Genomic DNA, 26429 nt, shown 5'->3' with positions numbered 1-26429 from the left:
CTTCAGACTGAATACCTCCAGCTTCTTCAGTCCCTTCTCATCAGATCTGTGCTCCAGACCCTTCCCCAGCTCCTTCCCCTTCTCTGGACATGCTCCAGCACTTTAAGTTCTTTCTTGTAGTGAGAAGCCCAAAACTGAATACAGGATTCAAGGTGTGGCCTCACCAGTGCCAAGTACAGGGGGACAATTACTGCCCTGGTCCTGCTGGACACACTATTGTTGACACAGGCTAGGATGCCGTTGGCTTTCTTGGCCACCTGGGCGCACTCTTCAGCCACTGCCAACCAGCACCCCCAGGTCCCTTTCCAATGGGCAGTTTTCCATGCCCCTAAACCAAAGGGTGCCTGGGACTAGAAACAGGTGGGCTCTAAACCCTGATTTGTGTGTAAGCTCCTTGATGTTTGTTGGCCAGGATCAATCGCTACACAGCCAGCAGGTCCTGGGACGTGCCCAGGAGTTTGCACGGGCCAGACCTCATTCCCTCTGGACTGTTTTCTTGTTGCCTCAGAGGTCTAGCCTTGGCAAAGGGACCCTCATATCCCTGTTAACATGTGGAAGGCAGGAGGCTTCTCATTACTGTCACAGATGAGGTGTGACACACACACATGAGGAAATCCACGCAGGAGAAGTGGTAGCACAGAAGGTCCTCAGAGTTCTTCACATCTGAAAAGACTCCAAAAATGATAAGTTAAACTGCAGCTGGGGTGGATTTTGAGAATCATGGTTTGAGATGGAAGCCCTAAAAATGGAGAATGAAACTCCTAAGTCATTTAGGAGTATAATCTGTGCTCTCATCTACTGCAGGAGAGACCAGACAGGAGCAGAGGGAGATCTTTCTTCCACATGATGGCATAAAGTGTTTTGATTGTCAAGTCTTGGGCAAAATTTCTCAAGACAGCAAGCAAAAGGTCACTCTTTCCTTATCGCACAGAAAACTTTTAAGAATCGAGGACTCAAAGAAAGATTTGTTCTAAGGATCTGAGCTAAAGACTGAAAATACGACCTCAGCTCCCTCAGGCTCCAAAGAAAATCACTTTGCATTGCTACACATGCTGTTTTACTTGGACTCACTCTCATTTTTGTGAGAGTATTCTCCTCCCTCCCCAATTTATTAAAGCAAAATAATTTAAAACTAACTCATGGAATCAAAAATTAATCCCATGCTGAGTAGTATTTTGATTGCTGGAGCAAGCAGTAATTCCTGCCCAGCATCCCTGTCTGTGTACAGATCAAAGCCGGCATTACAGTCAAAGACATCCTCAGCTGAGAAGGGCAGTCCCACTGCTGCTGTTCCCAGCTGAGCAAGAAGGCTGAGCTCGCCCTGTTGAATCATCTTTGGATTTTACATGCCCTGGAGCAGAGATGCAGATAATCTTCAGCAGCTGTAAGTTACTGTGGGATTGAACAAGGACCAGGAGGGTGAAGGGGGACAGGCAGGTGAGCAGAAACTCCAGCTGAGGTGAGAAAGACTTCAGCATTTGGCTTCCCACAGGAGCACTATGAAGGCTGTTTTCCAGGCTCCCTCTCTTTCCCAGACATACGAAGCCCGAGGTCATGCTTACAAACAGCTGACCGTCAGAGACTCCACAGAGCTTAATTCCCAGGCAGGCTATCATGTGAAGGGCACTATCAAAAGGGGAGGTTTTCCATCAGAGCAGCTTTGTTCTGTGTCTTCCACATCGTGTGGTGCCACTGGGCGTGGCTCTGATGGCAGTGGTGAGTCTGGCTCAGTTGTGTTGGCTGGGACTGGTCTAATCCATCCAGTCCCTGGCTGACTGCAGTAGTTCCTTGAGAAACAGACTCCAAGCCATCAGAGGAAGCCTGTGGTGGTGAGTGGCCTTGGGCTCAATGATCCTGAGTTTGTTCTTGTGGCCAGTGGTTTCCTGCCCAGATTCCAGCAGGCTGTGCCTGGGCACATGAAGCTGTTCTGCTGCTGGTCCCATCCACAAAAACATGTATGAAGGGTGATGTCTTTTGACCCTAGTAAGCTTGCAGACATGAAGTAGAGATATTTAGGCACATACCACCTTTTTGGCTTCCCTGACATCCCCTGCACGAGCAACACTGTTTTGTTTTTGGGATCAACTGTAGGGACTGAGTTTATGTTTCACTGAAGGTTGTGGGACAGAGCACGTGACTAAACAGGATTTCCAGGACATCTCTTTGCTGGCAATGTGACCCTGCAGAGGATTTATCTGAACCGTTGTAGTAAACCAACTGGATTTCTTCATCACCCTTGGTGTGTGAGCTGGGAAATCAAGGCCATGTGCCTTCAAAGATGCTATCAAGCAAAATCTGACAACCCATCACAGAACAATAGGGTTGGCAGACACAAGAGCAGTTGTGTCAGAGCTATCAAGCCCTCCTTCCAAATGTGACCAAGCAAAATCCTATTCCAAGTCACCCTGATGACAGACCCACCTTGGCTGAGTGTGGTGAAAAGTGCATTAATAATAAAATTGGGGCTGCAGCCCAGGAGGCCTCAAGCAGCTCCATGCAGATGACCAGTGCACTCTCACAGGAGACCCCCAGCCAGAATGCCTCGAGTTGCCTTTACCCCCGAGAAAGTAATATTCCCAGAATGATGGGAATTTTTCACATGGGCAGATAGTTATAGGACAAGGGAAATGATTTTAAACTAATAGAGCAGAGATTTAGATTAGATGTTAGGAAGAAAACCTTTACTGTGAGGATGGTGAGGCACTGGAACCGGTTGCCCAGAGTAGTTGTAGATACCCCAGCCCTGGAAGTGTTCAAAGCTGGGCTGGATGGGGCTTTGAGCAACCTGGTCTAGTGCAACGTGTCCCTGCCCATGGCAGGGGAGTTTGATCTAAATGATCTTTAAGGCCCCTTTCAACCCAAACCATTCTTTGGTTCTCTGATGGGGCTGACACAGAGCACTGGGTAACAGAAACACAGAGGGACTAAGTAAAGGCACAGGGACAGGACCACCTTTTTGGGAGGCACTACCGAGTATGGGGCTGGTGGAAATGCACCTGTTTTCCACCATGACTCCATAAGCCCTGAGCACTGTGGGCATCAGCCAGGGTACGTTCTTGGAGTGGGGAAATATACCCACCTGGTGGATCTCTCACCAAGCCAACGAGAAACAGTGAATATTACTGCTTGCAGAGAGATCATATCCTTCCAGAGACAAGGGTTGGTGCCTCTGGTGTCTGACAAGCTGCAATGGATTGCCAGTGTCCCACCAGTCCTGCTAAGCAGGGCTATGTCCAGGCAGTCCTGGAAGGTGACTTTTGTCCAAGTGACCATTCCTCATTACAGAGTACTCAAAGTTCCTCTAGGCGAACATTATGTGCTGATAATACAGTCTCAAACCCACACAGCAGAGATGGCAATGGGGTGAGAATTGCACCTCATGAGCCAACATCTTTTGTAAGTCTTTGGGTGTAGTTAGTCACTTTTTCAACTCCTGCAAATGGTCACAGAAAAGGTGTTCCCCAGTTGAGTTGCATGCCATGGTGAGGGGAAAGTTTCTTTTTTTTTTTTTTAATTTGCTTTAAATCTGCTTAAGTTTAAACTTTGCTTGGTGCTGCCAGGTCTTACACTGGAGGAGGTGGTGAGTGCCTATCCCACAATGCTGTAGAGGAGACCAGACCTCAGCTCCATACAGCCAGTGCTGTCAGCTGAGAGCTGTCCTCCCTCCCTGCACAGGGCCATGGGCACCATCCAGGAGGGGTCACAGGTCATCCAGGGGATCACTTTCTGACTTGGTTTCAAATTGTCTAAAGGATATTATTTTCTGTTTCCAAGAGGGAGCAAGAGCATCTCAGTGCAAGGTGGTTTGAGATGTTCAATCTGCTTGTCAATACAATCACAAGTGAATTGGGCTGGAAATGCCTGGGTTTATTTTTTTTTTTCACAGCCAATAGACAAAGAGCAAAACATTTATGGGTTGTTTAGAATTTTTTTTTCTATGTTTGTATCAATTTGGTGCAAGCAGCAGTGTTTTAATGTGAGACTCTCCCATCAGGTCTGTTCACCTCACCCTAACCTGTCCCTTCTTGCAAGCTTTTACTGCCTGCAATGGGAAAGCAGGTTTTCACTCTAAAATACTAGGAAAATACAAAAAAAAAAAAAAGCCCTGCCTTTGTCCCTGACCCTGTGTGATTAGGTCTTCTGTGACCTTCAAGCAGTCCTGGGAACAGTCCCATCAGCTCCTGCTCCAACAGCCACAGCAATGTTTTTATGTCTCTGTTGTGGCAGCTGAAGGGAAAAAACATTGATTGGATTCCACTGGCATGAGAAGATTAATCATTCGCCTGGATTTCCAACCAGACTCTTCCACCCTGTGTAAAATCTTGGCATTAATATTTAAAATTCTTCTGACTGCTCTATGGTTTAATTAGCAAGTGGAAAACTGCCTGACCTTTGCCAGGAAAAAAAAAATCCTTAAGATCAAAGTAGGCTCTAATTCACATTTCTGCTTGCCACATTCAAAGAAACATGTTGGTAAAACAAGTGTCTTCTGATGAAGATAGAAGGACATAATCATTCAGCTGCAAAAGCTGAGTGCTGTGTCCTGAGTGATGTGATCTTATTTCAATGTGATTTAAAGCAAGGGAGAGCACTGGGTGATTTTGCCAGTACATCCACAATGTCAATTTTAGGCTTCTTATGGGGGAAAAATTATTGCCTTAAATCTTACTGTTAATGTATCATTCAGGATCTGCTATTAAATAATAAGAAAACCTGTGAAACTGTGTAGCTCAAGGGAAAGTGTCAAATTCTTCTATTGCATTCTCAGAGGTGTGGGGGAAAATGTATTTGTTTTGTAAAAGGAGGAGACTTGTGAGACAATCCCCCAATACACAAATTGAGTAACCTGCAACTACCCACCAGTGCTGGATCCACCCAGGTGCAGCACAAGGACTGAGCTGGAGTGAGGGAAACAGCAGTTTCCTTGGGTAAGGCTACACTGCTAAGAAAAGTCAATCTGGAAATGACAATCTCCTGACTGGTATTTAGGCACAAAGCTACAGACACCAAAACTGCTTTGCTGCCCCCAACTGCATTTTGCTACATCCTGCCCTCTCTCCCTAGTCCTATGCTTCTTCTGCATCACAGTGAGGATTCATAACCCTGATGCAGAATCTTAGAATAACGTAAGTTGATAAAGACCTCTAAAACCATTTGACTCCAGCCATAGACAGCCTGGGCCCTGCCTCCACTCCATGTTAAATAGAGTTGTAGGAAAAAATCCTAAACAAAGTAAAAGCTCAGTATAAGCATCACTGATTTTCTTGGTGTCTTTTTGTGCCTTGTCAATGCACACACACCCAAGGACCACTTGCCCAGAAATATTTCCCTCTGGCAGATTTGGAAATTGAAGCTTCACACAAGCTGTCCAAAATTTTTAACTCGCTGAACATAGGGCAGGGCTCAGAACACAGCAGACTCCTCTGCCTGGGATGTCACCAAGTATCTAGAAAAAACCCCTTCCCATGTCCTCCAAAAAAATGCGAGAGCATGGTGGCTTGGAAAGGGAAGTTCTCAAAGGGGAATGACCCAAAAAGTTTTCTGAAAATTATTTTTGAGTCTTACTGGCATTTCTCAGAAATGTCCCATCTGAGCAGCGTCAGTTAAAAGGGTCCCAGTTCTGCTATAAGAGGTGTACGAAGCTACTAGAATGGTTTGTCCATATTATGGAAGGCATCTTTATTTTCCTTGTGTTTAAGAAATGATGGGGAGCATGGACCTAGTTGACCACACAACAGAAACCTGTATTTTCTGAGAGCAGCCTTGCCTGGAGAGATGTCACCTACAGAAGGCAGAGCTGCGATTGTTCTGGAGACCCAGCTGTGAGGCAATACAAGGACACTCACAATTTTACCCTCAGTAGTGAAACTGCTCCATCTACACTGAAGGAGATCTGATGTTTACTCATCTTCCTCATGAACAGAGATGGCATTATCTATGAAAACTAAAAATCTGTTATTGTAGGCACTCTTTGCTTTTATTATTAGCTTTCTAAAAGATGAAAATTACTATGTGCCTTCATGCACTCCCTGGTGGAAGTATCTACCACACAGGAACCCAAAAAATCTGCAGTAATCTCAGCCTTGTGCTAGATTTAAAGTGATTCTGAAAAAAAAAAACAAACACCTCTCCTTTAGTGGAGGATTCTCCTCAGTGGCAGATGTCAACATCTTCACCATCACGTCCAACAAGGTGAACGATGAAGGTCTGCAATGGAAGCAAACTCATACAGCCTGAAAAGCAGCTGAAAGAGGGCAGGCAAAGCATATTAATGATCATCCATCATCAAAGAAAGATTGCAACCTTTGCTGTGGGATTTTCCACATATATCTTAGTCAGGCCAGAATGTCATGGACTGGGAGGGGAAAACTCAAGATCTGGACTGCTGAATTCCACAGCTTCTACAGTAGCTCTGCCAACCAAAACCCCAGGGTGGCAGCAAAAGATGGGTACATGGGGGAACATCCCTGCCTGCCTACTCCCTCGGGCAGGAGCAAGCACTGCCCTGCATGTCCAGTGAAGGAGCTGTTCCAGAGTAGAAGCAAAAGGAGACACCCAAGGGCTGTCACTGCAACTGATAAGACAGAAGAGAAGACAGGGGACAGCTAACACTGGGTGAACAGAGTTGAGGGAGAGATGAAGAACTAAGAGAAACTGGGGCAAAAGGCTGCTGACAGGGAATGTGGGGGTCTGGGTGCAAGATGGGGACTACAGCCACAGAGTGAGATGCACAGTAAGGGCAGCAGTGGGGACGGAGAGGAACTCCAGAGGTGCCATACATGCAATCAACCTCAAGGAAAGGTGAAAAAAATTGCCTGCCACAGGCGTTTGCTTCTGGGGACCACAGACAGGGCATCAGCCTCCTGAGATGCCTGCAGGGAGCCAAGCACTGTTGCCCTGAGCAGACTCCCTAAGGACATACAACCCTCTATCACAGAACTGTGACGTCCCAGGTTGACCCACCACTTCCCACCATTTCCTGAACAAGCCTCCCTCTGTATTTCCCCTTGCAAAATCAACTTTTGCAAAAAGTTTGATGTGATCAAAGAGGCACCCATCAAATGATGTAAAAAAGTAACCAGTCGTGCCACATCAGGTGGCAGAAAATGCTGCCATTTCAGTCCATGCAGCCCAACCATCTGGGCCATGCAGTGGACAGAGCTGAAGGCTCTTCCCTGTCAGCAGACCTGGCAATGTGCTTTTCTGTGTTTAAAAAAGAAATATTAAATAACATTAACTCATATGAGTTAATAATAATGACCCGTGGAAGCACAGAGGTTGTCAGCTGAACTGCTTTGGTGTTAACCTCATCACTTACACTGTGTTAGGTCTTTATTATGCAACAAGTGCCCACACTTTAAATGCTCGGTCACATTCCTGGCATTTCTTCACCACCAAGTATTACTTGAAGGGCTAATGGTTTTAAACTGAAGAAGGGTTAATTTAGATTAGATATAAGAAAGAAGCTTTTTATAATGAGGATGGTGAGACACTGGAACAGGTTCCCCAGAGAGGAAGTCAATGTCCCATCCCTGGAAACATTTAAAGCCAGGCTGGATGGGACTTTCAGCAATCTGGTCTAGTGGAAGGTATCCCTGTTAAGTGCAGAGGACTTGGACTAGATGGCCTTTAAAAAGTCCCTTCCCATCCAAACTATTGTATGATCCTATGACTCTATTTCACTTACAACTCCAGGGAGCTTATTAGTAACAACATGGTCAAAAAGTCACTTTTTCAAGCAGCAACTGTTTATTATTGGGAAGAACATTAGGACTTTATTTTTTTCTCTTACATATATTCAATTTGACTAAAAATAATTTAAAAAATTTTAATTTATTTTTATATTACATGAGAATAACTCAAAACAAGGACTGTGAATTTTGGAAGCAAGAAACATAGATAAAACTCTTGTTTAGCTGCTGAGATGTAGTTCTTGGATTTTTTTTCTCAAAAAACCCCTCAAATAGAGAAACAATCACAATTGTCATTCCAGTGAAGAAACTTAATCCATCTATAAAATATCTTTAAGTTTGAGAATGGTATATAGTTACACTAGAAAGTATTCATAATATAGTATGTGAGTTTTAATATACCACCTAAAATATATAGCTTCTCAAACTTTACAAGGTCAAATATTTCAGACCATATTCCAGTGGAAAAACACTACAAACCTATTACAATCATTTTAAAGTTCTTGTTGAATTAACTTTTATTTCCTTTTGAGGAATTTTAATATAATATTTCAAGCAATAAAATATTGCATACAAACTAGCTTGCCAAAATTTATTCACACTAACCTGGACAACCACTGTTTTAAAGGATGAAGCACCTTTAGTAACAGTGATAAAGCATCACTGTTAGTGTAGCTGATGAAGAAACAGATTTTGTGCACAAATTGGTACAATTTTCACAACAATTCTGTAAATCTGATAAAAATTACTCCATATTCTGTATTCAATTAACCGGAATTAAGATATGCTTATGTCTGGGGCAGGATTACAGTGTTACAAGACGATGAGTCTATTAGTTAGTCCAATTCATGTCACTTGACAAAGACTTCCAATAAAAGACTGATTTCTTCTTCTTTTATTTTTAAAATACATGCAATCTACTGCAATTTCAATTCCCTGGCTTATCTTGCCTCTTTTCAGCTGAGTGTGAATATAGTTCATTTTTTTTTAATTAAGTTCTAGGGTAATGAACATCATTCAGCATCACCTGAATGGATTCTAAATAAAAAAAGCCCCAAAGAGGTTAAAAAAAAAAGCGGCAATTAGCACATCAAGGTCTCACTTTAGAAGACAAATCTGCAGAAATATGCACGGTAAAAATGAGATGGACTTTGTGTAGGTAGTTATTTGCATTGAGTACCATATCAAATTCAATGTTACTGTGCCAGTCATGGCTGTCTGATGGCCTGATGCAAAACCATTCTTCACCGAGTACAAGGAAAAAACACTACGAATACGATTGTCAAAACTGTTCTCTTGTAACAGTCTAACCTCAGGGACTAGCTCTCTTCTAAAGAAATGCTTGAAACGCTGGCTGGCGTTGCAGCCTGACAAACAACCTGATGCCATCTAAGGAGACAATGTCAAGCCCTTTTAAAAATAAACATTTCATTTCAGTATATTTGGGGGGGGTGTTGTTTTGTTCTTGGCTTTTTTATTTTTGTAACTGTCTGCTGTTTCCAGCACCATCTGAGAGGCTGGAACGTTTCATTCCTTCCTCTGCCAGTTTGTCCTTTTCCACTTGGCAGATGCTGACCACCACACCCACTGCTCCTCAGAGTGCAGCAGCCACCAGGACCGCCTTCTTGTTTTCCTTGTCTGTTATCTATATCATCAGTGGAATTTACAGCCCTGGAATGTGATTTCTGAATCAATATGCATTTTCTTTTCCTAAGGAATGCCTTATTTTGCAACCACAGCTGTGCAAAAGTACTCTAATTTTAACTAATGAGTGGGTAGTGGCTCTTTTGAGACAAATCAGTGATGCAATTTAGAAAACCACGCAGGTATTTTCACCTATTTCTAAGACCAGGTAAAATTTTGGACCTAAACTATGCCAATTGTCTTTCTTTCTAAATTAATAATGACTTTTAGTTTTACCAAGAAATGTTCTATTGGTATGAACTACAGAGTTTTTGAAATTATGATGTGTATTTATGTTTTACTTCTCTAAATATATTACTCATTTGTTTAATTCATTCAGGATTCTACCATACTGTCAACCAATACAGTAATCCAAAAATATTTTCTGCTTATAGAAGGGGTTAAATCACTAAGCCACACCTTCCTGCAAAGCTGCAGCATTTTCGATTGGTAAAAAGCATTTCTCATTGAAATAATACTGAAGTGGAGCCCTAGCCCTCCTCCATACATACGACTGTCAAGTTAATTAACTTTTCAGGACAAAATGCTAATCACATTCGATGACAAGCCAGGCTGTTGTGTTCAAGACAGCTCCAGCGGTAGCTCTGGTGGCACAACTGTGTATCTTGGGTCAAGCTTAGGTGTGAAATCCTTGAAGTTCTTAGATGCTTCAGTGCCAAATACATCTAAAACTTTTCTGTTCATGAGAGCAAACCTGAAAAAGAAAAGACAAGAGAGCATGAACGCAAGACTAATTTACTGATGAAAAAATAAAATCATTGTTAAAATTATTTCACTTCATAAAAGGCTACCAAAATCTCTGAAATACAGGCTTCAACCTGCACTGTTCAGAGATCACAAGTTTTTCATTCAGGCAATAAAGATTTAAAAAAAAAAAAATTTGACAAATGTGACTAATAGTCTTTGTGTAGGTATACTTCATATAATGCAACTTGTGAAAAAGGGGAGAATCCCTTTTGACTTTTAACTCCACAAAAAAAAGGTCAAACCAAAATATACTACTGTTCTCTCTCATTCCAGCAAAGCAAACTCTAGACTTGCCTATCCAAGTCTGGGTGACAATTTTATGGGTGTTACAACATATTTCCATTTTGTTACTCTTCAAAACCATAGACTGAAAAATTTATGAAATGTCAAAAGAAATTGCCTCTATGAAGAGAGCATCGAAATTTCTATTACAGAGATTTGCTTCAGATAAAATAAATGGGCAGAATAGAATTTCTTTTCCCTCCTCTCTTTCACCTAAGGCAATCTTAGGATTAAGACAAGATGGAAAAATGCAGACAAAATTGGATATCTGCACTAACATCATCCCCTGTATCATGTTTGTATGGCCTCAGAGGCTGCCTGCAGATGGCCTCCAGGCATCCCAAGGAAAACTTCCCACTACATCTATGTAGCAATGCATTCAGTCATCTCGTGTGTGTACTGTGCCATGGGGAGTGTAGGTTCAACATGGCCCAGGGACTGGCCTCTAATTTCACTTCTATTTTTATAGTCCGGTGAGTTTGCTGTCACAACAAATGTTACCTTTTACATTCCCATTCATAAACTGATCTACATCAAGATCTGGATGCCATTAAGATCAAGATGTTTCCACCACATACTGCACCAGTATAACAGTGTACACTTCACTAAACTGTATTTTTATAAATCAGTTACAGGAAAATCTATTTTAAAAAGAAAACTTTTTAGATCCCTGCAGCAAATAATAGACAAAATATCCAGTTAAGATATTAAAGTGTATATTTATGATTATGATCAGTGAAAATTTTTCATTTTTCAATTTTTCATTTTTCCAGGGGGGGGAAAAAAAATAATCCTTTTCCAACTGAACAGATGTCCTATAAAAAACTACTGAAACTTTAAAGTATTCTTAAGAGACATTCCAACATTTCCAGTAATGCTTTTAAACACAGAGTAATTCCATGTTGTCCATCACTGCACATAGTGAGTGATTTCTTCAACATGTATAGTTGTTTACTGGATTCTTCATATTCCACTGAAATCTGAAAGCATTCCACCCTCCAAGTGAATTATGGATAAAAAAGGCTTCAATTAAAACACTCATCTGCTGAAGAGTCTTCACAAGATTTAAGTCTTTACTCCTGTCATTAGATTAAACCCAGCAATGTTGCTTCAGCAGCAAAGAACTTAAAGTGTACTGGAAACCATTTGAAAAGCGAAGTAAATCCTCAGGAAATTAGCCCTTATGTACTTCTATGGTTCTGCTGTTGACAGTGAATGACACAGAAAGCTAAATGTGATCAATGACATGTTTAGACAAGCCATAACACACCCCTGATTACATACCTGCCCTTTGTTAGTCGTAAAAGAAATTTCCAGTATGAAGGTCTCAGGTTCTGAACTTCCATGACAGCCTGCAAGGAGAGGATTCTATCAGAGACAGCTGACAGCATCAGGCAAGAGCTTCGTCTGCTACATTATGTTGCCAAAACTACCAAAAGGATTTCTGTGGAAATAACTTTAACTGCTTTCTGCTGAATTCAATGCTCTGTGTGACCTCCACCAGCACAGACTGATATTCCCAGAAGAGTATCATTTACAAGTGGTGGCAATTTAATTACATCTCATTGCAGAGAAAGCAACAGCAATCATCAGTCTTATGTACATGATTTTGCACTTGTAGATGCAAAATTTACCTGCTACTTTGTACCCTACCTACTCTGCATTTTGTGATCTACCATTTCCTGTAGTCATATTTATATTCAATGTTACATTATCTTAAATAATGTCTTATAAACCAAAATCCTTGTCTTCTCTCCGTTCCATTATTTTTCCATGTCACTTACGAATATAGTGAATAACAAACATCTCGGCATAGATCCCTAAGAAAATACATATACAGATAGTTATGGAGGTCCAGAAAACATGCAGTGGGATGTTTCAGCAGAAATAGAATAGTAATTTGTGTACCCCTGAAAAGTTGCTTTTCCAGCTGATGCAGACGATAAAAGGACTGAGGATACAGGCATGGAACTGACTTCAGAAGTGCAAAAGCTTGTTTCAAATGTAAAACTTCAGGGTTTTTTACTATTTTTTTGCAGATTTTTTTTCAACTAGGCAATTAATTCAATAACTTCAATTAATTCAAGTCAGCTGAAAGTCAAAGCTTTCAGTTGATCTAAAAACCCATAAAATACTCTATTGTATTGTTTGCCTTGAGAAACTGTCCTTTCATGTGCTTATGAAAGTCTATACGTGTATTTTCATCTTCTGGGTCAATGCATTTTAAGATCCTTTCCAAAGAATTCAATGCTTTGTATAATATATTCAGCTATAAGCATATGAGAAATTGAGTCCCAGAAATGACCTTTCCACAGTGACACTCAAAAACAGGATGCAGGAGCCCTGATTCACAGCATTTTGCTGCAATCACACCATCTTTTCTATATAACCATGTTCCTGTGCTCCTCATTTCATTCAACTTTTGACTTAAAGAACTTGATGTTCTGTTAGAGAATGACATACTTACTGCCTGAAAGCATATCGATGTAGAAATGGCATAGATGATGCTGTCTGCATGAGGAAAATAGGGAACCTTCCCTGCTTCAATGCCTTTAAAGTATATGGTCTATAAAAATAGACAAAAAATGCTGAGTAAAACAAAAGTAACTTTTTACTTTTTATTTCACAATTTCAAAAAAAAGTCAACATTATTAACTATGACGATATATTTTTTATATGTCCACAAATGTGAAATTGATTGAGATAACTTCTAGAAGTTATCCAAGATCAATCTAATAAGGAGCTATTAATGCATAGAACAGGACTAGCAACGGCTTGGGTGTTAGAGATCCTAAAGAAAAAAAAGGGAAAGTTTCCTCTATTAAATTCTTCACTTTAAAAAAGCAAAAGAACAATGCTATAACTATTCCAACAAAGTGAATATTCACTGTTCTTAAACAGCTTGAAATCACATACTTTACTTTCTGAGAAAACATGTAAAGTTTATTTTCCTGAGCACAGCTTGACCTTGCAAAGCAGCACACGCCTCTTTGGTCAGTTACCCTTGGCTTGCATAAGATGATAAAAGTAGTTTAAAAAAAAAAAAGGAAAGAAACAACACACAGCACTTTCCTCATTTCATTGCAGCCACGATGTCTCAAAGTCCAGAGAAAACCATGAGCAATACAAGATAATATTGTTTTTTTACAACTGGTATTCTAAAAGTCAATATGGATAATTCAGAATTCTTTTTATATCACCAATATCTGAACTGCCTTCAGAGCTTTGTCTAGGATAACAAGGAGCAGGAATAAACAGAGAATATCTCCCATTTTTATGTTTAATTTTATGCATAACAAAAAAAAAGTTCCTTCTATTTATGTTCTTTTAAGTGAACTCTGCTGTGGTAATGGAGGTGGATAAATATCACTAGGGATCGAGGCCCTCAAGGTCTGCCGAAATATGTGATTCAGGATGATGCATAGTAAGAGAACATTCTCAACTCATTCCAGTGGTGCTGTTTGGGGAATAATCATGACTAAGTCTTGATCTTATGGAAAAATCACAGTAAGAAATCAAACGCTGGTTAGCAAATTATAATCAAGATATCCAAACCCTATAACTTCTTTTTTGTCCTGGGCTCCTAATTTTAACAAGTTCATAGAAATAATTCAAGCTTGAAGATTAGTAATTAGAACAAAGTTCATTCCAAAGCTGGGAATTCAATCAGTTGAAGCACACTGACAAACAACTCCAGCTATAGACTAAAATCTAAGCCATTTTGAGTTATCATAAACTGCTGAATGCCAAAATTAGGGAACAAAGGCAGGAAGTTAAGCTGTAGCTTTTGGCAATAAATCTGCAATTAAGGACTAGGTCTGATTTATGTTTCTGGCAGAACAGACATTCTTGGAACTTTCAGATTTAAAAAATATGTAAAAGCTACAAAGCAAAGGGTTATCAGGAGATTAAGAAAATTCATGGAGAATATACATGGAAACCAGTGGATAAAGGACTTTTAAAATGAGTCAGAGAAAAGAATATAAGAAAGAGACCCCATGGCAGCAATGCCTCTTGGCACACATCAGGTACTGAAACACACCGTCACCACACAGCTTTGTATTTTACTGGAATTGCCAGACAAAGACTATGAAGTTCATTTCCTTTTTTCTGCCTTGAGAAAATAGATGAAGACCTCTGTTACAAGGATAATAACTTACCTCTACTAATTTGGACACCAGATACATAGAGATAGTTGTACTTTTGTAAAACATCATAGAAATCCCTGCTAGACACCCTGTAACAATTAGAAAACAAAAGCACTGTTACTTGTGTTGCTGTTGCAGTATGTCAGCCCAACACACACTGCACAGGACTATTTATTTCTGTTGCTACAACACAGTTCAGTGATCTTCCTGTGCTGCCTGTCCAAATATGGTTTGTGTCATTAAAAAGTTTTGAAACTCTGAAACAAATCTGTACTTCAGTGCTCAGGAGCATGGTATCAAACTTCTCTCTTCTTTTTGGAATAAGAGACCTCTGAGGTTCCAACAAGTGACAGATGCACAAACAGCAGGGAAGGGCCTGCACCACCACAGAAATTTCATGGCAAAAGGGTTCTTCTTTGGACCCAGTGGAGCCCATAATTTCCAATGTGTATTCTGTCACATATGGAAGAATTACTATTCTCACATCTCTCACATCTCTCTCACATCTCTACAGTTGAAAATTAAAGAACATGTCTATATTTGTGCACACAGTGACATACTGTTCTTAGAGCTGACCATAAACCCCACACCATTTGATTGAATTTGCCTTACAATTTTAATTGCAACCCTTTCTTTGAAGCTACTTGAAACATCACTGTCACTTTGACACAATCATAATGTACACAGTCCTATTTTCAGCACAGAAGTCTGAAAAGGGAATGGGAGGACAGACAAGATGAGTATTTGCAGAGTCCCAACACAGGCAAAACAAACTGCTTTTCATGGACTCACCAGCTACAAGTGCATGAAGCTCATCATCTAGGTTCCGGACCCACCGCAGGAAGCAACTTGTGCCCTGTAGGTGAAAAGAAAGCAGGATTAGCCCCATAACATTCATAACACACAGACTGGAGATATAACTCTATAACCAGTGATACAGCACACAGTATGAATTAAGAGTGTAGCGTGATAAGAGTGTAGTGTGATAATATCCATAATCATAGCGTCATGGAATGGTTTGGGTTGGAAGGAACCTTAAAGATCATCTTGTTCCAACCCCCCCTGCCATGGGCAGGAACATCTTCCACTAGATCAGATTGCTCAGAGCCCCATTCAGCCTGGCTTTGAACAGTTCCATGGATAATGCATTCTTCTACTTGATAAGACTGCTATAATAGAAGGGAATTTAATTGATATGGAGGCAGCAAACTTTCCCATTGTAAGAGGTTTGTAAGAGAAATGTAAAATCACAATTGTAAATCTCTTAAGAGCTGTAGAAACTTTCACTACTGGGACATGTTCTGTCTGATTCAGTAATCCTCTTTACCACATCAAGAAACATTGAATTACATCAACAAAAACACAAGACATCAACACAACCAAAGAACAATCTTTAAAAGCACTGGTGATACTAAAGTCACAGAGTTGGACACCGTACCCAAAATATTTCAGTGTTTTAATTTACAGATTACCACTATCATTTTTTTCAAAATCAGAGAGCAGATCAATCTAATTTGAATACCAATCTAATACCAAAGCTCATCTTGAATTCACATCATCTTCATTTGCTGTAGCTGCCTAGACTCTTTCCCATGATAAAGGCTGCTTTCAATTACACACCAAACCCCTTGAGATTTTTCCATACATCCAATAAATTCTGGAACCGCAAAAACATATTAACCTAAAAAAATTAGAACTGCATATTCCTTCAGATTCGAAATGCCCCACGCATTTCCCTTTTTTTTGTCTGTAGTCCAATTTTTTTGAGTGAATAGAATCTCTGCTGCCCTACATGCTTATCTCAATCCGGAAAAAAAAAATATAATGCAACCCAGATCTGTGTAAGTTATGAAATGCCATCAATAACATATAGTAGAATCACAGACTCATAGGACCATTTAGCCTGCAAAGGTCATTTAAGATCATCAAGTCCAACTGTTAACTCAGCACCCACCAAGTCCACCACTAAACCATGTTCCCAAGCGCCACATTCACACACCTTTTGAACAGCTTTAGGGGTGGAGATTCCATCACTTCCCTGGGCAGCCTGTCCCAGTGCTTGACAATGCTTGCAATGAAGAAAGATTTCCTACTATCCAATCTAAAACTCCCCTGGACAACTTGAGGTCATTTCCTCTTGTCCTGTCACTTGTTACTTGGGAGAAGAGGATGACCCCTCTCTGGATACAACCTCCTCTCAGGTAGTTGTAGAGAGTGAGAAGGTCCTCCTTGAGCCTCCTTTTCTCCAGACTAAACACCCCCAGTTTCCTCAGGCACTCCCCATAAGACTTGTGCTCCAGAGCCTTCACCAGCTCCATTGCCCTTCTCTAGACATGGTCCAGCACCTCAATGTCTTTCTTGTAGTGATGGGTCCAAAATCAAACAGGATTCGAAGTGTGGCCTCGCCAGTGCCGGTAATTAATAAATAGTAAATAAAGGTAAGAGTAGGTCACCCTCATAAAATGAGCATCTGTAAGACTAAATTACACTTAGCAAAGAGCTTTTAAAAACACCAAAGTCTTTTCAGCTTTTCCAATTTAAGTTTTTTTTTTCTCTAAAGGTTCTGTTCTTAAAGTTTGAGCAAAAATTTAATTTTCAAATAAACTTCGGACAGCCTATTTGCATTTTGCCATCAAAAATTTTAAACTCTGGAACCTTATAAATTCTTGTATTTACCTTTAATAATACAGAATGATCATAACTTTGCAGTGTGAATGAAGTGGCAGGTGAAAAATTGCAAGTGTGATTAAGAATATAAAAGTCCAAAAGCCACTTCAGCACTGCACTGTGCAATGTATTCTGCCTCAGGGCATGTGCCTTGCCATCTTCTCTTTTGGCATAAATAAACATAATTAGATTAATTCCAACAATAATATATGAATACATATCAGTTCACAATCTGTCATCTTATAATAGTGTAGAAGGGCAGACTTCCAAGCTGTAAGTGCAATGTCTCCTCACTGCGCATTGTATGTTCTGCAATTTCCTGCTATTTAGTGTCAAATAAGAATTCCAGATATTTGAGCCAACAAAATCTGCAAATGGCTTCTCTCTGGCAACACTGCTGCTACTGCAGTCACTACTTGTGTCTGCACTAAAATGCTTTTGTGTACCAGCAATTCTCTTTGAAATCTGAATGCACTTTCTCTGAAGTACTCCCTGTCACCTGATCTTGAAACAACACTGCAAAATCTATCTGGTTTATCTGGAAATGATAGAAAAAAACCCAGGATATGGAAGACTAGTTTTCTGTTTACAATTTGATTATTGCAATAGCATAGAATTTGTCAGTCACATGCTGTAGCAAACAGCATCAGTACTATCAAGCAGCTGGACTTTTTAGCTCTTTGTGATATTCTGAAAAGTGAAATAAAAACCATGGCATTTATCATTTCTGTATGCTATACACTCACTTTGTATATACTGACGAAAGATCCCAAAAAAGCTCCAAGCTGGAAATTTTCCTTGTTGTAGAAGAGGGAAAATAGCCGTGATGGTTGTGTAAACAGATGCCGGAAGGTGGAAGGAATCCGAAGGCAACACTGGATCAGGTAACCAATGCTAAACATCCTAATGAAGCCCTAGAGAAAAGAAAGAAAGATTTTGTGGTAAGAAACCATAAATTCAGAAAAAAGGAAAAGCAAAAGCATCTACAGAAAGACTTGTTTTTGACATCGAGCCATTTAAAACCCACTCTGCAGAGAATATGTAAAAATGCATAAATGCTTCCCCATTCCTCGTTCCCCTGTAAAACAGTAAAAGCAATAAAATCACAGACAATTGACTCCTCTTTAATTTCTATGGATTTCTGAAAGGCCTCAAGGGAGAAACTCTTTTTCTCTTCTACTCCAAAATTCTGTTCTTTGAAAAAATCCTGATGACTTCATTTCCAGATTACTGACCAGCTTTTAACCACAAATGTGTTTATAGAGGAAAGCGATGCGGTGGAAAAAAAGAGCACTTATACACTCAAATGTCTGGAGAAAACACTAAGGAGGAGAAAGTCCACCAAAAATAAATTTCAGAAAGTGTGAGAATTAGAAATTAACCCTGGTGGCTTGGCACAGACTTTCCTTGCCTGCAGAAAGGGGAAGGGCAAAACTGGGAGTTTATGTGCAGAGCTGCTGAGAAAGGATAACATGGGTTCCAATGAATTTACTTACCACTCTACCTTGGATACATATCTGCTTTTTCTTACCTTTTCACAAAACCACACTGACTTTTTCTTTCCATATTATTCCCCCTAGTTTCTCTTATAACTTCCTCCAATGCTTCCTATCATTATTCTTACCCTATGGTTGAACTTTTCTATTAATTCTGAATAAAATCTAGTTTTGGGTTGGAAGATGCCTTGCATGAAAACTATCTGTGCACTCACCATTGGCAAATAAGGCAGGCACCTTATTCAATTCCAGTGACAAAGACAGAATTCCAGTGACAGGCACAACTGGCAGAGGGTCTGAGCAACTTTTCAGGCTCAGAAACTCTCACTACTTTTACCTCCTGCAGAACTTCATAATACATCATAAAGCTCAAAAATTTTTATTGTGGTTAAACATCTAGTAATAAACTCTTCCTGAAGCAATTACTCTCTGTGGTATTCAATAAGTGGTTTATGAGAATCAAGTGGAAGAAAATACATTCTGTCATCCAATAATCCAGTAGCACTTTTTTTTGAATGAAAAATTTCCATTCCTTCATCTGCTACTCTTAGTTACATAAATTGTACATATTGCACAGCTCATTCTGTAATGAAAATGCCTATCAAAAGGTATGTGAGATAGGCAGAGGTGTAAATGTGCTGTGAATTTCGTGTAGTTAAAATATCACAGTTAAGATGAACATATATTTGCACCTAAAATGAAGAGGTACCCCATGGCATAGTACATAGCTCTTATCTTCCAAAGAAAGGCATAATTATCATGCCAGGTACCGTTATACAAAAACAAAGTCCTAAACCCAGCAGTTATGAACAAAACCCAAAACAAAACCACAAACAACAGAATGCTATTTATGACATTTTTACCCAGGAAAGGTGACTCTGATGGGGTGAGGAAACATCTAAATTTCAACTGAAAACACTCAAATGTATCCCTGATTTTACTTCTATTAGTAGCCAACTTAGAAGTGCTGAACTGAACCATGAGGTTTAATGCTGATGTGCACAAAGCAGTGAGTATTGCACAAAATCTATCTATTTAGCTCATTACATCTACCAGGTATCACACTTACTGGTGTTTGTTTCAGAGTCACAGGAAGTATTATATCTTATAATTAATGTACTATATTGTAACTTTCGCCTTCCATAAGAAGGCCTCAAAGAAGAATGGAGGTAGAATACAGGAAAGCATAGGCAGGACTCTATAATAAACATAAGTGAGAAAAGAAAACTCTGCTACGAGCCATTTCTCCACAGAGATTTTGAGTTGGAAATCAAATCAGCCAGAAGTAGCAGCACAGTGTAACGTCATATCTCCAATACTGTTGAATAAAACTTTTTTCTGCTTTTGAGAAACAAATTTCTTAATAATACAGTCAAGATATTGGCTTTAACTCAAATTCAAATTCAACTCAAATTCAAAGAAGCATGTGTGCACATAAAGAGAGTTCAGTAACATACCAAAACCTCAGACAACCTGTTGTAATACATTAGGAACTAGTTAAGGTATTTAAAATTAATTAAGATAATTAATACTTATTCTGGGTATACAGCAGCCCATGTTCCTTCAAGAGACAGAACACTGAGACTACAGTCATCAGAAAGTAATGTCAGAGAAGTTGTGGCATCCCTGGAACTGCTCAAGGTCAGGTTGGATGGGGCTTTGAGTAACCTAGTCTAGTGCAAGATGTCCCTATCCATGGCAAGGGGGGTTGGAACGAGATGATCTTTAAGGTCCCTTCCAACCCAAACCATTCCATTATTCTATGACCTATTTTGTGGTTATTCTAGTTATTAGTAAGTTGGGAGGGTTATCCGGTCCCATCTGCAGCACCAGCAAAAAAAATGGACAACTGAACTTCTACTGCTGGCTAATGTCTCCTCACTGTAATTGAGTGGAATCCAAAGAAGGAAAAATATTGTTTGACTGCTTCTGGCAGCTCTTTTTAGACATTTGCAAACCCAAAGCTTTTTAAGTATTTAGTTTGAAGGGAAGTAAATGAAATCAGGTGGTACATCACTACTGAATGTTACATAAAAGCTATTATGGATGATGTCAACTAGCTAATGGACATTTAAATATGAAGAGGAAGAGTACTCCTGAATATCCACTTTCTGCCCTGCTCCCATGTTCTTTTAATCATTAACATGTCTCCCGCCTCCCCTAAGAAAGGACAGAGAGAGCAGTGTGGGGCTGGTCTACTATAACTTAAGAAACTCACAAACTGAAATCAAATTTGGGGCTCTCAACTAGAGTAATTCAACAAGACTAGCTCCTATCTCTTTTTCACCCTTCCATTTTAAAGCCATTTCAAGCTTATTATATTCCATAATGGTCACCCATTTGACCATTCCATAATGGTCAAATCACCTCTTTACCCATGAAGTCTCACACACATTCTTCCAGCAGACTATGAGTTTTCCACAGAGAAGAGGCATCCGTTCCATGATGAGCACTCTAACAAAAATCCTTAGTTGTTTGCTCTAACTGTGCTTGTAAAATAATATAATGTTATGGCAGTACTTACAGATTTGAATGCTAAGCATGCAGCACAAGATGTATAAGGATTTTGTGTGATATTAATAAAAAGCTATGAAAGCAAGTCTGGACTAATTGTAGTTAAGAATTAATTACTGTAAAACATGCCTAAGTAATGAAAGACAGCACTTTTACTATGTAAATAAGCGCAGCAGACTGAAGTTATAGTGAAGCACCATGAAAAAACAGATGCACATCAGGAGATGCTACCATCAGCAGAGATCTGGACATGGAGCATATCAAATTTGCATAAAATCACTCCTGCTTAATTTTAATCTTTGTTTTGAATATAATATTCATTGCAGTCTTGGACATTGATTCTGAAGGCCAGACACTTGATATCTACGGGGAAAACAGAGTACCCTGCAGATGGAGGCACAGGAATGTTTGCTCCCCAGAGGATTCCGACCTGACCAAACATAAGCATTCAAGAGATGGGAGACAAAATGGGCCAGGAGACACTGAACAGTAAACATACTGGGCAAGGTACTGAACAAGCACAAAGCAAATGGAAAGTCTGTGTCCCCAAAGATGTTATGCCTTGAAGAAAAGAGCCCATGAATGAAACATTAAGTGGACTTAGACAGTGATGACAGGTTGTAAAACTGTAATTTTATTCTGGGTCTGTTAAATATATGTCATACCTACAACAGAAAAGTGACATAACTATCCTGAACTATTCGTGACTGTTCTACTGAATATTCTCATCAGAATTCAGCAGAATGTTAAGCACCATCTCAAATTCTATCAACTCCAGCACAAGTTATATCCATGTAACACCATGGTATGCCAACACACTGCAGTACAAAAAGAGTGTTAACACAACAAAAAAATCATGATGTTGTTAAACACACATGAATACATGTTGTACTACATCTATTCTGATGCTAAATTTAAGCATGGCATTTCTGAGATAACATTAACTGTATACAAAATTTTAATTTAAAAGAGTTATTTTTGAAAGTAATATATGTCAAAAGCATCTGAAAATACTCAAATCCATTTTTGCTGCTCCCTATATAAAAACAGGTCAACTATTAAGTGATTGAGATTGTCTGGAGTCTTACCAACTCGTAAAACAGGTGGTACCACCTGTGCCAAACCAATGTCAGCCAAGGCAAATCTCTGCACAGTGCTCCTCTGAAAAAAAATGCGCTGATCACATTAATAATGGAGGATGAATTATACCACCAGAGATAAACAGCTCTTCCTGGGTGCAGCAACTGTGACCAATCTCTCGTTACCCCAAACCCTTAAAATAAATGACTGGGGGAAGGAGCCCAGTGCCCGGCAGCGACGTGCCAGAGCTGCGCAGCTGCACGTGAATGGGGGCCGCCTGCCACAGCAGCACATTCCAGGTGCTTTATTTAGGGGGGAGTCACAAGTGGGCTCAGCCATGAAGTGCATCACATAGTTAAACAAGAGCCTTGCTTACTAGTCCATTTTTTCCCACACATTTTATGTTACTCATTCACTACAGCTAATCTGAAAGACCAGAGAACTTTAACCCCACCACCACCTCATCCTAAATTGAGAAAATCTGTTTTCAGGCTTGTCACATTTTCAATAGAAGAAGAACGAGTAACAGGCTCCTTTCTCACTTCCTAAGCACGTGCTTTTCCTGACTACAGACTTTTACCCTGTCCTTGCCAGAGTTTGTCAATCGAATTTTTTCTGCACTTACTTTAATACAGTATGAGATGCAATTATCTCCATAGTGTTTACAGCATCTATGCCTCGGGCCATGTTTGCACCTGCAAAAAGCATAATGAAACACGTATTAACTCATAGCTGTTTTCAGCACCAGTGACAGGAGAATTCATAAATTTTTCTTGCCTAAAAATACATACAGTGCTATTTGCCCAGTGCTCATTCTCCCCATTACCCCACTGAAGGGCACTGTGAACTTTTATGATGCCATAAAAGGACAATAAAAACTAACAATACTTTAGTTGTATACCAAGAAAAGGTGTCTGCACACTTATTTGGATCCAATCTCTTGCCATGCTACACGTTAAATGTTAAATTAAAGGACAGATTTTCTGCTGTGGTCAACAAGGAGAAGTGACATGACCTTTCCCAGTTTGTCTCTGCTCCATGGTTCTAGAAGGATATGTGACCAAGCACCTGTTACCTGCATCTTTACATCTTTCATACCACTGTAAGGTTCACTGAAGGGCAATGCAGAACATAGAAACACACATAGATACCCTGTGAGACTTCTCTCAATCAGAAGCCTTTCACTTTTTGGCTCTTTCTTCTACAATGTGGATTTTTATGTAGCTCCTCCTTTGGACTGAGAATCTGACCTTGAGCATTTAAAAGAGACTTGCTTGGGATGTTGGCATGTGTGGATTATACAGTTTCTAGGCCTGTATTATGTAGCATTAAAAGAAGTAATGACATACCTGGTCTGAACATTATATTTTGCTATATCCAAGTATTTTAGCTTTAATGTAAAATAAATTACACAATTTATATACTGTGTCAAATATCTTGGAAGTTCTGAATCGTGTACTATAAAGTCTAATGGCCATAAATCATCTGTGAGGTCAGTTTATGCAGCAAAAATTGTAATGAGAATGTGCTCAGGTTACAGGCATTTAGACTCAATTATACTGAAAAGAACCATATGGAAGAGAAACCTTTAAGAGCACTGGAACTGAAAACTGCAAGTTTTTTGCATGTCTGAGTTGGGAATTTCAAAACCCTAAAGAAAATATGCTCTTCTTCACCTACAATCCCTCAATCCTTGTATTTAATGAACAGTGGGAAAGCTATGAACTATCTCCAGCAAACTGAAAAAGAGGTATTTAAGACAAAACAGGCATAAGCAACTCAGCTAAAAGAATCTGCACATGGCTGGAGCTGCCTCTTCCTTGTAAGTCTTTTGTTGTCTAATACAGTCACGCCTGAAAAGGCACTGCTGACTTCCCTCATATTTTTCAACTAAAACCTACAGCAAATATACGAAGTTGCCATATGATGGGGGTCACTTCATTTTTGTTCATCAACTGAGCAAGTAAGATAAGCCACTACTCTGAGGACACACTGTGCTTGGAAGACTCTCTCCTGCATGTCACCAGATAGAGAACTGGTCATAGAACTGCTCCTGAAGAGGTCAATGGAAGTGAAGATTCATAAGTGTGGTGTGAACACACATCTAGTCCATTTTTCACTCCATCTTCCCTGCAAATGAATGACTCCTTGTGGTAGATGAAAAGCTATCTGCTGTCACTTCTTTAAGCTTATACTAAAGGACAATAAATTGGATACTGTAGACAGGGAGGGAACCTACCTTGCCTAACTTCAGATGTCTAGATCTTACCTTGTGCAAAACAGTTTTAAACTCACTCTTTGCTTCTCAATTTCCTATCTCCTGACAGTGGAGGCAGCCCATGTGCCACTAATCCTATTTTTAGGTAGTTCTCCTTTATGCAACACAGGGATGTAGGTCCCCCAAAAGACAATGTTACGGTCGCTTAGGGTGACATCAGTAAGGTCTGCTGCTGTGTAATTTCTCTCCTTAATATCATCACTAGCTCCAGCAGAACCATGCCATGAACTGGTTTTGCTGAAAACTGCAGAAAAAGCAACCACCAGCCTGCATTCAGCATTGACTGAATTTACTCTCCTTCTTAAGACAACTGCACATTGCAAGTCATAGCTATGACATACAGGTGGTAAGTTTTGCTTTCACTGGAATTCATCATTTGCCACTGCCAGCTACCCAGTGAAAAATTAAATAGAAAAACACTTAAAGGCAAAGCGAAAGTATTATAAAGCATTATTAAATACAACGTAACAAGACATTAAAATGCACCATGCAACAATGATTCATTTTGTTTTGTTTTTCTTTTGTTTACTTTGACTCACACTTTGTCCATGAGCTTTTTTGTTAGAGCCAGTATGTTCATTGGTTGTGATAGTTTTTCACAATGCTTGATTTTTCTATCTGTTTTTGAAAACGCTGCTTCGGGTGAAAAAGAATGAGTGGGGATTTCTTCTTTCCCTACAATGAACCTGAAAGAAAAAGAAAAAAAAACAGAACAAAACAATTACCTAAATAACTAAAAAAATATATCAAGTCCTGTATAAGTCTCAAAGTCTTTAAGAAAAGCTTGAAGTTACTCCTAGGTCAGTAAAAACTCATCCTATACAGTTGCCAAACCCCACACCTCTTTGAAAAGATCAGTCCACCAACATATATTTAAACCTCAGCTAATGGACACAATTGCTGCCAGGAATTTTTTAAAACTAGGAACAAAAACATTAGTAAGGAAGTCCATCTCTCAGACAAAAGAAGAACACTAAATAAGAACATTAAAAGGCACATGAAATATCTCAATTATCTCCAGCAAAATAGGGTTACATAATGGTTGATAATTATTAGAATATTTTTATAAAATATCTGTTTTACAAAATCTTCAAAATGTTTTCGCTCCCATCAAGAGCACCAACTTTGTTTTGCTTGGCTTCATCTTCAGCCTTCTTTTTTCACTCAGAAGTTGATGTTGTCAATATATTGGTTCATCTCAAGTGTAGAATTACTGTGTATGAAGGGCAATGCAGGACACAATGGCAAGATGTTTCCTAGCACTCTGCACTATAATCCAAGTTACACTGTACCATGGTAGTCTTGCTGAGAGTGATGAAGGTATAAAACCTTTGTAATTCAACATGTCACTGTGAATTGGTGATTTCAGAAAGCATTGTCTCTGCATGTTGTCACAGGAGTGTTTCATCTCCATATTTCTGACTATAAATTGAATAATTTACTATTGGGACCTTCTATCATATTCCATGGCTGTAAGCTCTCTAAAATATTTCCTAAACCAACAATGCAAATCTCTTTTGCTTGACTTCAGCTCTTTTCTTCACCAGTGGATTGCTACCCTCCATGCACTGGGCTGTCTGAGTGATAACATGCAAGGCACAAAGATAGGGAAACTTTGTATAACGCACTAGTGACTAACACCAGAGGGTCCCATAGCAAAGTAAATTCTAGGAGAGGTTGGACCACAATGGCAGACACAAAGTTTACTGCATGCTGACGATATCACAAAGAAATATGACACAAACCCACGCTTTACTTGCATGCTGAGTACAGAACTATCGTTGCATTTATTAAACATTTTGTAATGCAGCGAATAACCTCC

The 26429-nt window shown here is 39.6% G+C and overlaps 1 protein-coding gene across 2 annotated transcripts in view; it reads right to left on the bottom strand.

The window, feature by feature from the left end:
• Positions 1-7726: 7726 nt before the first annotated feature.
• The window catches only part of TMEM135 (transmembrane protein 135), a 170499-nt gene continuing 151796 nt past the window's right edge, over positions 7727-26429 (bottom strand). For both annotated transcript variants that reach the window (XM_064645007.1, XM_064645006.1), the window contains 8 exons: positions 25147-25293; positions 22955-23024; positions 17986-18153; positions 15365-15428; positions 14585-14661; positions 12892-12990; positions 11709-11776; positions 7727-10089 (listed from right to left, as the gene is read on the bottom strand). In XM_064645007.1, the coding sequence (XP_064501077.1) occupies positions 9957-10089; positions 11709-11776; positions 12892-12990; positions 14585-14661; positions 15365-15428; positions 17986-18153; positions 22955-23024; positions 25147-25293 (826 nt within the window). In that variant the 3' untranslated portion in view covers positions 7727-9956. The remainder of the gene's footprint in view (positions 10090-11708; positions 11777-12891; positions 12991-14584; positions 14662-15364; positions 15429-17985; positions 18154-22954; positions 23025-25146; positions 25294-26429) is intronic.

The sequence above is a fragment of the Pseudopipra pipra genome, chromosome 2 (genome assembly GCF_036250125.1).
Source record: "Pseudopipra pipra isolate bDixPip1 chromosome 2, bDixPip1.hap1, whole genome shotgun sequence".
Classification (NCBI taxonomy): domain Eukaryota; kingdom Metazoa; phylum Chordata; class Aves; order Passeriformes; family Pipridae; genus Pseudopipra; species Pseudopipra pipra.
Note: the sequence above shows the minus strand (reverse complement) of the source record. Positions and strands in the feature narration are given on the sequence as shown.